The 15,034-nt window shown below is 61.3% G+C and overlaps 1 protein-coding gene across 8 annotated transcripts in view; it reads right to left on the bottom strand.

Moving 5' to 3' along the window:
* Positions 1-15,034, bottom strand: part of KDM4B (lysine demethylase 4B) — a 135,055-nt gene that overhangs the window by 21,910 nt on the left and 98,111 nt on the right. For 6 of the 8 annotated variants that reach the window (XM_054505023.2, XM_045863261.2, XM_045863260.2 and 3 more), the window contains 3 exons: positions 10,155-10,351; positions 2,639-2,740; positions 1,950-2,149 (listed from right to left, as the gene is read on the bottom strand). In XM_054505023.2, coding sequence (XP_054360998.1) covers positions 1,950-2,149; positions 2,639-2,740; positions 10,155-10,351 — 499 coding nt within the window. The remainder of the gene's footprint in view (positions 1-1,949; positions 2,150-2,638; positions 2,741-10,154; positions 10,352-15,034) is intronic. The other 2 variants (XM_045863263.2, XM_045863262.2) reach the window with 1 other exon arrangement.

A 15,034-nucleotide genomic window follows, 5' to 3' on the forward strand; every position in this document is an offset into this window, starting at 1 on the left:
TGAAACCCTCGTCTCTCCTGACCACCCGACCCGCTCAGCCAAGGAGTCCCCGCGGGCTCCCAGCCGGGCCTCAGTGAGCCATTCCTACTCAGGCAAAGAGCCTCGTCAAGCTGGAACCAAGTTCCCTACCACTAACCCCCACGGGCAGCTTGTCCCTCAGCCAGCCTGACCCCGTGCCCTGGCACTGGGGACGATGTCTCTCGTTTGACCCAGGCCCGGAGGACGGGTCACTCGCCGCCCCAGCCCTCACCAGCCCCGCCGGCGGCGGCCTGCGGAGTCTCCCAACTCCTCAGGCCAGAGCCCCAGACGGGCCGCATGGCACACTCCTCCCTTACTCTCCCTGTGGCTGCATGGCCTCCAGGTTCAGATGCAAACACCTGATGAGACCCCAGGCTCTGGACCCCAAAGCCCAGCTCAGAGAAATCATGATTTATCCAACACAGCCCAGGCTCTGGCCACGGGACCCATGTGACGGGTTATGTGTTTGGTCACACCCACTCCTTAGGTCCCAGGGCACACACGACGGGTGTACAGGGCCTAGAGGCCCACTGCTTGGGAACACCTACGTGCCCCGCACGCCCACCCGCACCAGGAGCCACCTGAGGTGGCCGGGGGGGCGGGGGGGCGCTGTGTTTCCTCCACTGATTTCAGCCATGCTTTCTCCCTGTGCTCTGCAAATTCCCTTTGTGAAGTCCTAACCCCGGAACTCGGACTTCTGGCCTCCAGAGCGGTGAGGCCACGAAGTCCTGCCGCGGAAGCCCGCAGTTTGGGGGCTTCGTTACGGCTGCCTCTGCGGACCCGAGCACCCGCTAAACTGCACCGTCCAGCTGGGCGTGTGTTCTGAACTTGAATCAAATGGTGTGTGCCCTGTGACATCCGAGGCTACGTCTGAGAGTCACCACCCACCCCAGGACAAAGAGCGGCGGCCCCCATTTCTGCCACTCGCACGGCCAAGGGCCCTCGCTCCCGTCCTTCCTGCGTGCCGACGGCCAGTCTCATGTCTGGTCGGGCAGGCCGGCCTCTGCTGACCCCTCTCCTTTGGACCCCTCGCCCTCCATCTGTACTGGAAGGGGCTGCGTGAACCGGCACGGCACTGGAAGGAAACCGTGTCTTCCCATCAGGAAGCTCTCCAACACACGTCGCTGCGTTTATATAAAGGCGATTCTTCCTTTTCAAAACGTCTCTAATTTCTTCAGTAAAGATCTTTTGTTTTCCGTTGGGTTTACTCCAAGGTGCTTTACTTTTTGGTAGCATTTATTACAAGTGGCATCTTCTTGAAAACGCTGCTTGCAGGGAGCCCCACAGCTGCTCCCTGACGGGAGCCTTACCACCAGCCCGTGGGCACACTGGGGGTGCCGCGGCCTGTCTGCTGAGCAGCACCTCATCTGGGCCTCAGACTGCGCCCCGGGGCAGAGTCCCCTGGGTGTCACATCACCTTCGTCGGCAGCCACGGGGGGCATCCCAGCGGTGTAGAGGCACAAGGCAAGCAGGGCCATGCTGGGCTCACTTGTCCCAACAACCAGCCACCAAGTCGGAGACGGAGGACCCAGGCGGGACCTTCTGGTGACCTCTGCAAGGTGCAGCTGCCAGGATGATCTGCCATCCAGCCCAGTCCGGCGTCCCCTCACCCCTGGGGAGCACCTGCCGTGTGCACACAGGGGAGCAGCTGAAGGTGTCAACGAGGACAATGACAAAGCGGCAGCACCACAAACCGTCGGCACGGGGCACCTTTCCAGCTCGCACAGTTCCCCATGCCAGCACTCCAAGGCCCCGTACGGGGTCAGGGCATGTTTCTGAGACCCCTCCCCACCGCACCCCCATAATGCCAGCCAGCCGGGTGAGGAAGCAACTGGATCGGACTCCCAAGAGCGGGGACCCTGTGGCCACGGTGACCGCTGGCTCCTCCCGGCAGCTGGGGGTCAGGAAGGAGACCCCCAGGCCTGACTGACCTTCCATGGCCTCAGCCTCCCGACCCTGCGGTGGCGCTGGCTGCGGCTCCTCCTCCTCCTCCTCGGCGTCCACTTCCTGCAAGGCCTCCTCCTTCAGGCCACCAGGCTCCTCCAGGAGGGTGGCCCCGGTGGCCCCCTCCCCTGGTGACTTAGGGTCTTCCGGTTTGGGCTTCTTAGGCTGGCTCCTTTTCCGGTGGGACCTGGAGAGGGACGGTCATCAGACAGGAGGTCAAGTGACTGGGAGAAGTCCCATCTGTGTGCCCCACCACCCAGCTGGCAGAACAGAGCCCCAGAGGGTGCCCCAAAGTCACAGGGCCCAGGGCTAGCGTGGCTGGCTCGGGGGTTGGGGACGCGGAGGGGGGACAGGCTTGGGGGCCACTGGGGCAAAGCGGGTGCTGATGACCAGGAGGTGGGATGGTGGGGGACACTGGCTCGGGGGCAGGGAAGTGGAGGGGGGACAGGCATGGGGGCCACGTCGGGCAGAGCGGGTGCTGATGACCAGGAGGTGGGATGATGGGGGGGGTGCTGGCTCGGTGACAGAGAGGTGGAGGGGGGCCGCGTGGGGCAGAGCGGGTGCCGATGGCCGGGAGGTGGGATGGTGGGGGGTGCTGGCTCGGAGCCGCTGTGTGGGGGGGCAGAGGCGGGGGGGCGGGTGGAGATGCCTGCACACAGGGACAAGGTGGACTTACGGCGGCCCCGGCCTCCTGGTCTGCTCTTTCTTCCTTTCTAGACTGGCCTTTCTGTCCTCCTCAGTCTTTCTCCAGTGTCTGTTTTCTTTCAGACTAATTTGTCTAGAATGTAAACGTCAGGGAGTTTTGCTCTAGCACTTCTGCTGACTCCCCGGACGCCTCGTCTAAGGGCCTGGCCTTGGGCACCTGCCCGAACCCATGCTCCGTGTCCCTTACTCGCCGGTCGCCGGGGTAGAGCCCAGCCTCGCTCAGGGCTGTGACCATCTGGGGGTGGCCCTCGGCTTTCAGCCCCAAGTGAGAAGTCACCTGAGGCTCAGCGATGGCTCCTCAGGGCAAACCAGAGAGAATCGGTTAAAAAGGAAGGAAGGAATACAACCAGGCTGGATGGAACTGTAGATCAGCGGCCCGGGCCTCCCTGTTCAGCCCTGGGAACTTTCCAAGGAGGGGACAGAGGCTGGGATGTGGAGAAGCCTGCTTGGGGCAAGTCACTGGCACCCTCCAGGGGTTGGGGTGACACCCCTGTGGGGCCTCAGGCTCAAGCCTCAGAATCCACTAGCCTTTCTTCTCCCTGAGGGTCAGCAATGCCAAGAGAGGCACTGGCTATGGCTTCCCTCCCTCCAGGGGCTCTCTGTGTGGCCCCAGTGAGGTCAGTTTGGACACGGAGACCCTATGAGGGTCCCCGTGGCAGCCGCACCTCCAAGGACCAAGAGGTCACCAAGCAAAGCAGGGCCTTGTGCCTGGGGCTGGGTGGGGGGCCCGGGGAGGCCTTGAGGGCTCCCAATGCCAGGACCCCCATCTCCCACCAGGGGATGCCCACGACAGCCCTGCTGTCCCAGGATGCAGGGACCTGAGAGCTGCCTCACCACCTTCCCCATGCCTGCCCCTGCTGGCTCCTGGGGGGCCTCTCCTAACTGTCCCCTAACGCTAACTGCTGCTGATCCTTCTCACTGCTCAGATGCCTCGCTTGAGGGCCCCTGGCTTGCCACTGCTCATCTCTCCTGAGCCCGGGCAAGGCCAGGCTGACAAGCCCCGGGTGATGCTTGCACATGAGCCACTCCAATGACCAAAGGCGGAAAGCAGGGAGCATTCCGGGGGAGGGAGTGTCATGGGCAGAGGCATGGCATCACACACATCATGGCGTGCACTGCGGGGGGTGCGGGGGGAGGCGCAGGAGAACGCGCAGGCAAGGAGCCAGGCAGGAGGGGGCACGGGAGCCAGGGGATGGGCGGGGGGGGAGGGGGGGAGAACGCATTCTACCACCATGGAGCCGGGCGGGGGGCCCTGCACGTGGAGCCACTTTGGGGAATGTGGCCCCAGCTGGCAGCAAGCCCCAGGACAGCAGTAGGGCGCAGCTGGCTTGCGTCACCAGCTGCCACCCGAGGAAGGGATTCTCTCCAGGTCTGGGAATGCTGCAGGACAGGGCGCGCACGGGCAAGCCCCCACGCTAGCCCCAGGCAGCAGCCACCAGAAGGGCGTCTTCCTACTGTGAACTCACCTGGCCATGGTTTCCTGCAGCCCCCCTGCCCCGGCCCTCCCTGCCCCGGGAACTGGGAGGCCACCTCGGATGCTGCCCGCTGTTCGCAGGGCCGACCAGGGGCAGTCCTGTCCGTCCCAGAGAGCCTACACCTTCCCCGGCCCCCAAAGCACCACGGGGCTCAGAGCTCTGGGCAGCCGCAGTGCCAGACCCCAAGCCCTGCCAGGTCTTGCTAATGCAGAGACCCCCCCAGAATGGGGCGGAGCCAGACTGACAGACATAGGTGGAAGGCCACCCCCCCCCGCCCCCGCAGAGTGGGAAACGCAAGCTGAATGTCAGCATGCAAAGAAAATACCCGTCTTGTGAAAACATACACTGGAAGAACGTGTAGCCAGTCTGTCGGAGTGGCAGGAAGAGGCGTCCACCATGCACTTCGGGATCATGCAGTCTGGCCACAGCGGCAACCCCGGGGCCAGTGTGCCAGATGAGCTGCCTCCCCCACTCGTATTTGCTTCTACGTGTCTCTGCCCCGCCACAAACACAGGCACAAAGGGTGTGGCCCGGCCTCCTGCCACCTCCAAGCCCCCCGCTTCTCTCCCCGCATCTGCCACCACGGTCAACGTGGTGACATTCAGATTTCCCTTCTCCTGATTCTGTAGGTGTCATTCATCCATGAGTGACGCAGCTGATCACTCACTCCTCCTGGAGTTGGGAACTGGCCCGTCTTAGATGCTTAGCTTTCCTGGTGATCTCCAAGCTCGTGGGTGGTCTCTGACGCAGGGCATCCCACACTCCTCGAGGACACCCAGGGGCCTGCCCCCTTGAGACTGCCTAGGAGGCTCCTGCGTGGGATCCGGGTCCCTCGATGTGACAGCTTTCTTGGTTGATACCCTTGTCTGGCTGGAGCACATCCTCCAGTAGCTTCCTCAGAAAGAAGGGAAATCTGAAGCTTTCCGTGTCTAGAATGATCTTTATCCCCTTGCACATTTAGTTTGGAATTTGGCTAGGCACATCCTTTTGGGTTGAAAATTATTCCTCTTCTGATTTTTGAAGGGCTGTTCCTTTGCACGTTAGCTTGTAGCATAAGTCCGATGCCTTTAGGATCTCTTGTTCTTTATGTGGACCTAGCTGTTCCTTTCAGAAGCTTTTGGGACCTTCTGTTTAACCCGAGAGTTGTGAAACTGCCTAGTGATGTGTGCATTGTATGGATCATTTTCATCCTCTGTGCCAGACTTTTTAATCTGGAAATGCAGTGTTTGGGTCCCAGGCAATGTTCTTTCCTCTCTTTCCGAAACATGTCACAGAGGCCCCAGGTGCTCAGGGAGCCTCTGTGGCATGCTCTCCCTGTCCTCCGCTTGACTTCTCAGCCCTGGGAGACACCTCAAGCCGACTCCCAGCCCACCTGTCTATCCACCTGGAGCCAGCTCTCCCCGAGCTGCGCAGGCTTCTCCTCACCGGCAGGTGCACCCCCCAGTGACCCCCGAGTGGCCAGGTGTCTGGTGGCTCACCGCACCATCTCCTACGTGGGCCCTGTTCTTCTCTCTAGTTGGAGACACTCACACCCCATCCTCTGCTGGAGATGGGGTGGTGGGGGCCCTGAGCCCTGCAGCACCTCACACTTGGCCTCCAGCCCACTGTGGTCCCCGGCCCAGGAGGCGCCCGGGTCTCTGAATCCCAGGCCTTTCCAGAGCTCCCAGCACGAGCCAGCCTCCTCCCTGTCTGCACGGCCTCGGATCCAAGCTTCCTCTGTACTGCAAAGGTGGGGCTCTCTTGCCCACCCTTTCCTTCCTGTCCAAGTCTGCGGACACGGCTCAGCAGCCACCTTCCCTCTGCTGTTCTCGGTCACTCCTGTGTGGTCGTCATGGTGGTGTTTCAGGAGCGGGTGGAGAAAAACCATGCACTTTACCTTCCAGGCTTGACTGCGGGTCACTGCCGTAAGTTCACGGGAACCAAAGACTGGGACTGAGCCCAAATACCGACATTAATGTTTTCAGTGTGGAAGCAGGTGTCCTTGGACCTCAGACGGGAGGAGAGGCAGTGTGAGGGGCTCCTCTTGGACCCCTGCCCAGGCGGCAGGCTCCGAGTGGCTCCTGGCCTGGTCGACAGAGGGCCCAAAGCACCCAAGGAGCCAGCTCTGACAGGACCGGCCGCTGCCCAGGGCCTCTGCTTCCGCAGGGAGCATCTGGGACTGCCAAGGCCCCGAGGCCAGCCCGGCCACTGCATCCAGGAGCAGGGGGCCAGGAGCCCTGTGCCCAAGACCCTTCTCCACACCACCCCCCCCGCCCCACCAGCCACAAGACATGCACTCCTCATTCACCCCCCAGCACTGCCTGCCCCCAGAGACAAGCAGGTGAGAGCAAGGAAAGGATTTCACCTTCAGAAACTGTGGTGCGTGCTCTGGGGGAGAACAATCGAGGAAACGTGGGCCATCAGGGCAACAAGCTCTTTGGGGCCATGGGGCTCACAGGCCCCAGGGTCACAGGGCTCGCTCCTGAGAGGCCAGGAGGTGTGTCTGTGCGAAAAGGCTCAGGAGCAGGGCAGGGCTGGGGTTGGAGTTGGGGGGGGCTGGTGGGAGCAGGCTCAGAGATGTGGTAACCTCCAGCCTGGCTCAGGGTGTCAGGCACAGGGAGGAGAGGGGACACAGGCCGCCTGCGGGTCAGCAGGCGTCGGAGGGGTGGGAGGCTGGACCTGGGCTCCCTGCTTCCATTGTGACGCGAGGGTGGTGGGTGGAGAGTGGCCCAGGCGGACAGACAGGGGTCAAGGTCAGCAGGAGCAGGCAGAGGCTGCGGCGGGATGAGACCCGTGGGTCCCCGCGAGGAAGCACGCCCCTCTCCATCTTCCTGTCAGCAGACGGCTGAGCACGGCCTGCACGGATGTCGTGCGAGGCTGGCGTGCGGCTGGCGGATCGCACACCTGCTGGAACGTGCGGTCGACGCAGGGCGTTTCTCAAAGCCCTTGTCAGAAGTGACAAGGAGCCGAGAGGAAGACAGTGTGCACCAGAAAAGGGCTACTCGTTCAGAACAGGAGGAGGAAGAGCATGGGATGCTAACCCAAGGAGCCGCGCATCAAGAGGCAGGAAGGTCACAGCTTCGTGGCGTTTGTCACGGGGCGGGGTCAATTCACACGACCAGATTTCGGTGTGGATCCGCAGGAGGGCCACAAGTAGGGTGCAGATCATTTCTCCCGGAGAGGCCAACACCTGGCTTCTGCTCTGAGGCGATGTTTGGGGGGGCAAGCTGTCAGAAGGCTGAACCTTTGGGGGGCGGCGGCCTGGCTGAGCTGGTCTGAGCAAGGACCGAGGAGAAGCTGTAGGTCCCAGAGAAGGAGAAGGGGCCACAGGGGGACTCAAAGAATGGAAGGGAACAGTGGGCAGGTGAGGAGCCCACCCCAATGCCATGCCCTTGCTCAGGGATTTTACACAATGTCTGGGGACATCTGTGGTTGTCACAACTGGGGGTGCTCCTGGCACTGAGTGGGTGGGGGCCGGGGTGACTCCTTAACCTCCCACAGTGCCCAGAATGTGCCCTCCCAGAGAGTGATCCGGCCCCAGAGTCCCCAGTGCTAAGGGGAGAGACCTGGTCTGGGGACAGAGCCAGCATCGCCCTCACTCTCTGGCCCAAGCCAAGGATGCTCAGGGGGAGACATCCCTCCCCCAAAACAAACCCTCTGAGGCTCAGGGGAGCTGGCACAGCTGGTCAGGGCAGAGCACCACATGGCCAGGAGAGAGTCATATGGGACTCCGTGACAGTCACTGAGCTCAGGCCGAGGGGCAGGGGCATCCAGCTTGGCCTTGAGTCCCCAGCCCGCTTTTTCTGAGAAAGGCCCCCCAACCCATGACTTTAAAGAAAAAGAAGGCAATCAGCCGTATTTTACATACTAAAGGCTTTTAAGAAAATGCCATCCTTGGGAACAAGCCTGATTTGTACTCCAGTCCCCCTGGCTGCCTACCCCAGCTCCCCTGGTCGGCAGCAAGGGAGGGAGAGATGGAAGACAGGAAGGCTCCAGAAAGCAAGAGTGTATGACAAGGGGGCTAGGACAGGGAGGGGGTGGCCCAGGCAGAGAGGGTGGAGGGTGCTTCCTCTGGCACAGAAGGTTCTGGGCCGGCCAGCTGGGGTCCCTTGTCCTCTGGGCAGGCTCTTCAGACAGCCTCTAATGCCACTCCATTTCTGGGATGTGATGCCTGTTTATTGGCAATCCGCTCTGTTGACCAATTAGGCTGAGCCACAATCAATTAGCCATTATGCAAATGCGCGTCTGGCCTGGGAGCTAGCCTTCCACCAGCTCACTCCTCGCTCTGTTGCAGGCTGGCCTCACCCAGAAGTTGCTCCCCGCAAGGAACACTGGGAGAGCCAGAAATCAAAAGGACAGACAACAAAAGAAAGCAGAGAAAAAAGAGACTCACCTTCACGAAGGCTGTCAGGAGCAGCTGTGAAAGCATTCCGGAGCTGCCGGAACATTCTCAGAGAGAGGGGTCCCAGGGTGGGGAAACCATGCACCAAGGCTGAGACTGCCCAAGATTCGCAGATTCACAGACAGACACGGGGTAGCAAGAAGAGCCCGGTCGGGGGCAGGCTCTGGGCCGGCACGGCCCCTCGGCCAGGATGGTTTTTCCCAGAAATAGGTCCAAGGGTGTCTGTCCCCGTAGGGCGCAGGAGTGCCACCAATGGGGCTCCCCGAAGGAGGGCTCTGTCCCAGCCTCCCGAGACACCGTCCACGGCCAGTGGGGACAAGATGAAGCCGGAACTGATGGAGTGGCTGCCGGTGGAAAAGCTTTCCCCGAAGCACAGATCCACCTGCTGCCTGATTTGGTGGCGCCCACAAGCTAAGGACGGTGATGACGCTTTTGAATGGTTCACAAAGTGACAAGAGTGGTCCTACTTGGCGGCAGGGGAAAATGATATGAAATTCCAATCTCAGCGTCCGTGAATGAAGTTTTACCGGGACACGCCACGCGCACTGGTTTACGGAATGTCACTGTCCACGGCGGCTTTCATGCTGTCGAGCGGCCATGAGCCCGTCAGGCCCCGCACCGCACGGTTCCAGCTCAAGGCTGGGGGCCCGGCAAGGATGTGCTGAATGTCCTTTGGGCACCAGGAAGGAATCCGGCGGAACACTGTCCGAGAGCACTCAGACCCGGGGAGCCTGGGTGCTCGCCCAAAAAGCCAGTGGACCGATGTTCTGGGTAGCGGGGCGCCGTCGGGCACTGCCGCCAGCTGTCTCTCACTCCTGGCCCCAAGCTGACCCCTCCTCAGCCCAGACCCGCCCCCCACGTCCCCACAGTCTCGGCGACATGCCAAGAGGGTGCTGTCGCTTTGCCTTCTCCCCCACTCAATGCCAGGCATGTGGCCTGGAGGGGTCCACACTGTGGAGAGGGGCCCTCCGAGCCAGGATGGGGGTGTAAGGGACATCCGTGGGGGGACAGGACTCTGCATCACGGCCATAATCGCGAATCCAAACAGCAGGATTTGGAAAGTGCCAAATGAGCACCCACAGACGCAAAAGGGCAGGGGTGCGGCAGCCACACAGGCTCCAGCACGAGACCTACCATCGCTCGGAGCCAAGAAGGGACCCGAGCAGCCCTGCCACGCAGAAACAGGGCTCCCATGTCCAGGACTGTCACAAGAGTGCCGGGGACGGCCTGTGTCCTCCCAGAGAGGAAACCGTGTGGCCCAAGGGCCAAAGGACTGGCCTCCCAGGAGCTGGTGAACGAGGAGTAGGAGGGAACCTGACTGACAACACAGACACCACCTGCCCCCAGGCCCACTGACCATGTTCGGGGAAGTCGAGGCCTGAGAAACACATTTGCAGAAGAGACAGGACGGAAGAGAGGGAGAGAGCAAGGAAGGAAAGGGAAAAGAGAAAGGGAGGGGAGGCGAGGGAGGGGAAGGAGGAGAGGAGGAGGAGGGGAGGAGGAGGGGATAGGGAGGGGGAAAGGCGGTGGGGACAGCCTGCAGCCACCAGCCAGGTGCAGAGTGGGAGTGGCTGGGGCAGCACCCCCAGAACCAGGCAGGGCGCAGTGGCTCGGGCTCCGGGGTGACTCACCTGCGTAGGAGCTTGGCCTTGAGTGAGGCCCGGGAGGCGCTCCAGGTGCTCAGCTCTGGGCTGCTCAGGGCCGTGGGCCGGGTGTGGTCGAGCACCGTCAGGTCCTTGCCTTGCTTCCACAGCTCATACCGCTCTGGCTGCAGGATGCGCACGAACACGTCCATGGAGATCTTGACCATGTCCTTCCGGCACGTGCACTGCGGGGGGCAGGGGACATCTGCTGAGCCTGTGGCAGGGTGAGTCCCACCCCGGCCTCTCTCCTTTCTAGAACCTCTACCTCCAGACAGGAAATGGCGCTTTTCCGCCCCAAGTGGAAGCCGTGCCCTCAAGTGGGAGCCTCTGGCCCACTCCTGTGGGGTCACAGCCCCCGCCCAGCACGAGGCCCAGGGCTATGACAGCAGACCCTTTGTGCGGGACTCAGGGGTCAGCAGGCAGACAGATGCAGCTCAGGAGCCCCAGGTCACAAGGGTCCAACCTCCAGCTGCCCACGTGTCGGCTCTAACCGAAACCTGCCAGCTGTCAGACATGCGTCCCCCCCAAAATGCATGTGGAGTGCTTCCTAATAGCAGTCATTTTGAAGGTTAGGAAGAGGGGAGAGCGGTCAGTCCCAAAAGGCTGAGAGCAAAAGAGGAAACAAGTGATTTTAAGAAGGTGCAGGGCACCCAAGGGCACATATATGCCTGCTCCCGGTCTCTGCCTCGCGGGTTTGGGGAGAGGAAGCCAGGACCCGGAGACTCAGCGGCTGCCCCAGGGCGGCCAGAACTCAGACTGAGAGTGGCCCGTGGAGGCAGGGGGTGGGCACAGTGTACCAGGGGGCCTGGAGCAATACTGCCTTGGAGCAGAGGGTCCTCTGTGTCTGGGAGCTTCGAGCACGGGGCAAACAAGCATGGCGAGGACAAGCTGAAATGGGGTCCCTCTTGTCCCCTCTGCTGCTGTCTAGACCCATCCCTCTTGTGCCCTGAACAACTCCCACAAGCCACATGTTCCTGGAGCCTCTCCTCCATGTCATCGCATCGTGGTGGCCCCCAGTGCCGGGCACCATGCAGGAGGCACACAGGTGTCTCAGGGACACTTAACACCTTGGGAAGTCGTGGGTCAGAAAAGCCAGCTAAAGATTCCAGAAGCTGGGCTCTAGCCAATGAGCCAAGAACCTTCCTCCATCAGCAGGAAGAACTCAGGCAGCCCTGGTCTCCGACTTACCTGTGGGATGAGACCAAGATAGGACTGGAAAATCATCCTACTGCAAAAAGGGAGAGAAACTAAGGGGCCACTGGTCTAGGGCAGGGCTGGCAAACTGTCCATAAAGGGCCAGGCAGTGGCCCAGTCACAACCTCCCAACTCTGCTGCCGTGGTTCAGAAATATCATAGGTAATACATAAACGAACATGTGTACCAATAAAACTTTATTTACAAAAACAGGTGAAGGGCCGGATTCGGCCCAGGGCCTGGTTTGCAGACTGGTCTAGACTCTGGAGGATAACGCAGGCCCTGGAAGCAGGTGGCCTAGGGGACCCAAGGAGGTGGTCTTGACCTCCGGGTGCCCCTCCTGCCTAAACTGGACACAGTCCTTACCTCCTTATGGGGACAAATATACCCAGGAAGGCCTGTCCTGTGAGTGCTGACCAGAGGCCTCAGGGCAGCCACCCTTCAGGGACACGCCCGGGGCACCTGCATTGCAGCCCCTGCAGCTCCAACTCTGAACGCCTGCCTGCTCAGAACGCTTTCAGCCCCTCTTTCTGCCCCCCTATCAAATAAACAGGCTTAGGAGAGGCCCATTTCCAAAATCGTAGCTTAAAACACGTTTCCATTTTAAACACGCATCTCACCCTCCTTTACAACCGTGTCACTATCACTTTCTCAATGGAAATGGCAAGAAGGAAAGGATGTAACTGGATCCAGCAACCGTGCCCCTTGCCCCGACAAGCCCTTCCATGCTTGCCCCATCACTGAGGACCCCCATCTACGTGGGTGCATCGGGGCTGCGGGAGGGGCTTCAGGAAGTGTCCTGAGGAATTTCCTGCAGCCCCAGCTCCCACCCCCCACTCCCGCCCACCCCCCAGGGCTGGATCTGGGAGCTTGGACTTGGGGACGGCAACAACCTGACCATGCCAAGCAGGAGGGAATATTTATGGACAAGCGATTCCCAGCAAAAGCAATTCATTTAATGAAAAACTGTGCAGGAGAGAAAGGCTGGCGGTGTAATTTGGCTTCTGAGTGGCGGGAGCACAGATGGTGCCCGTGTTTCAGATTCCTGGCCCGGGCCCCGGCCTCCCCAGAGCCCCCATCGACAGCGGCTTAAGGGATGTGCATAGAGTGGCTCTGCAGTTGCTTTTCCTTAAGTAATTAAAAAAGGCACCTGTGTGCACCCCGGAGGGGGACACGTAGATGTGCTCTGAGGAGCAACGCCGGGTGGCCTGGAGGCTGGCCCGTGCCCCACGGCCCGGCTGGAGCCGCACTCCCTCTCCCCCGGTTCTGGCTGCGGTGGGGCTTGTGGCCCGTGGGGGAGGATTCAGGAGCGGCACGGGCACCCAGGGAGCAAGCACTGGGTCCGGGGAGGGAGCGACAGCCGCTGGGATTTAGGACACGGCCCCATCGCCTCCTTGGCAGGGCAGCTGAGCTCGGGGGCAGGCGCCACGGACCCACGGGCTCCCGTCGGCCCACCAGTTAGGGAGGTGAGGTTGCTAAGGCCGACAAGAAGACCCAGCTTCTCCTCCTGGGGCCGAGCGCGCCAGATCCCCAAGAGCCCTCAGCACCGGGTACCTTGTGACTGGGGCCACCACAGGTTGGTGGTTCACTGCAGCTGGCCGGCCGGCCGGGGCAAGCACAGAGCCTCCAAGCTGCAGGGGCTGCTCGGGAAGGAGGCTCAGAGTGGGGGCCGGGGGGCGGTGGTTCACGGCAGGCTCTTCGGGACGGCCTGGGCAAGGCCTGGGCAAATCGCTCTGTTTTCATTCTCCCTCTCCCACCCGCCGTCCCACTCCCAAACCGGAGACAGGCATTTTCAAGGATCTGCTGGAGTCACTCAAGCTGATAGTTTCCGCTGCTCTCCTACCAGCTCCCCAAGTTAGCAGCCCACACCCCGCCCCCATCAGCAGCCGCCACAGAGCGTGTGCCCTCAAAGGGAGCTGGCTGTGTCGTTAGTTTCTGATGAGAATGGGGCACAAATGTGGGGAGGAGGTCTGAGGGGCCCCCTGCACCACGGCCAGGGCACAGAGCCCCCAGCCGCCAGAACCAGCTGCCAGCCCCGGGGGAGCGGGAGGTGCGGCTCTGGCAAACCCTGGATGAGGCGCGGCCACTGGCCATTCCTGTCACTTGAGGCAAGCGGGTCCCTGTGCCGCGCCTCCCAGGGACCTCCCCGAGGAATTGAGGAGCCCAGGCAGAGCCGGCCTCCCCTTCGGTACCAACAAGACCGCACGTGCACACAGGAGGAACCGTAAGGAGGCTGTTCGATGGCCGTGGGCAGATCCGCACGACGGTGCCCAGTGCCGCTGCTAAGCCTTGGTCCGGGGCACCGTGTAAATGACAGAAACGTTCTTGGGACGGATCTGTGATCTCAAGAAATACAACACGCACGCTCACAAGTACAAGGCCCCCGTCATGAACAGAAATCTTTAGGAAAAGCCAAGCTCCTTCATCAGACACCCACCATGGCTCTTTCAACTGTGGGGCCAAGCCATTCGTGTGCGTTGACTTTTCTAAGTCTCTTCATTGGGCAGGTATGTCATTTAGGTGGACGGTAGGCCAATGACAGAAAGTGGGCCAAACGTGGCCCATGACCCGTCTGTAAATAAAGTTTTATTGGCACAGCCACACCCACCACTGTGTTGGTGTTGCTACAGCTGAGCAGAGCGGTCCCATGGAGACCATGTGGCCCACACACCTGCAAACACTCACAGGTTTGCAGAATCAAGTTGCTGAACCTTGATTAAAGGGGCAGAATGATTTTCACAGGGTAGCCCGAGGCCTAAGGACCTCAGTGGGGCGTGTGCCAGAGGCCGACCCCGGTGAACTGTGTAAGCCCCTACAGACACGTGCTGTGGACTGAGCTGTGTTCCCCCCACCTCTTCCCTAGGTTGAAGCCCTAACCCCTAATGTGACCGCCTTTGGAGATGGGAACGTCAGGAGGTAAGTACAGTTAAACCAAGTCCTCTCCCCACTCCATGCAAGGACAGAGCGGGGAGGCAGCCGGCTGCAACCCGCCTGGGGGCTCTCACCAGAACCCAGCCCCCAGGCACCCTCTTCTCAGACGTCCAGCCTCCGGAACCACGGGGGATACATTCCTACTGTTTACAAGCCACCCAGTCCGTGGTCCTTTGTTCCAGCAGCCCGAACTGCCCGGGACAGGTGTCCTTGTACACACTTCCCACAGTCCTGTTCTTGACTGACCACAGCCGGCTGCACGCTCCCCACTAGCCGCTTCCGGAATCCAGCTCTCACCAGGTGCCAGGAAGCACCTAGACCCTGGGGCACAGAGGCCTGGTCTCAGGTTCGGCCTCCTCTAGGCCACCTGTCCCCCATACCTACAGCCCAATCTGGCCATTCACTGTGAAAACAGACCCCTCTGGAGGCCAAAAGCACCTCAGGGGGCCTGGGCCAGCTGCCCTTCACCCACGCCTGGGCCCAGACCCAGCCTCAAAGGGTGCCCCGGGGGCTTGAGAGGACCAGCCCCGTGCTGTCTGGGGGCTTTGGGTCCCCTCGTAGCAGAGACACTGGCTCCTAACCCCCCAGCCACAGATCTCACACGCTCTGCCTGGAAGCGCCTGGCGTTTTTGATTTTACGAACCCAGGCACGCACACACGGAGGAACACAAGCATGGAGGTCTCTGAAATGACACCTGAGGAACTAAGGGGTCGGGCCCTGGGGCGCCTGGGTTTGCTCAAAA

Source organism: Mirounga angustirostris, unplaced genomic scaffold, assembly GCF_029215605.1.
Source record: "Mirounga angustirostris isolate CCGP_5_RB_7025 unplaced genomic scaffold, mMirAng1.0.hap1 SCAF_1, whole genome shotgun sequence".
Classification (NCBI taxonomy): Eukaryota; Metazoa; Chordata; class Mammalia; order Carnivora; family Phocidae; genus Mirounga; species Mirounga angustirostris.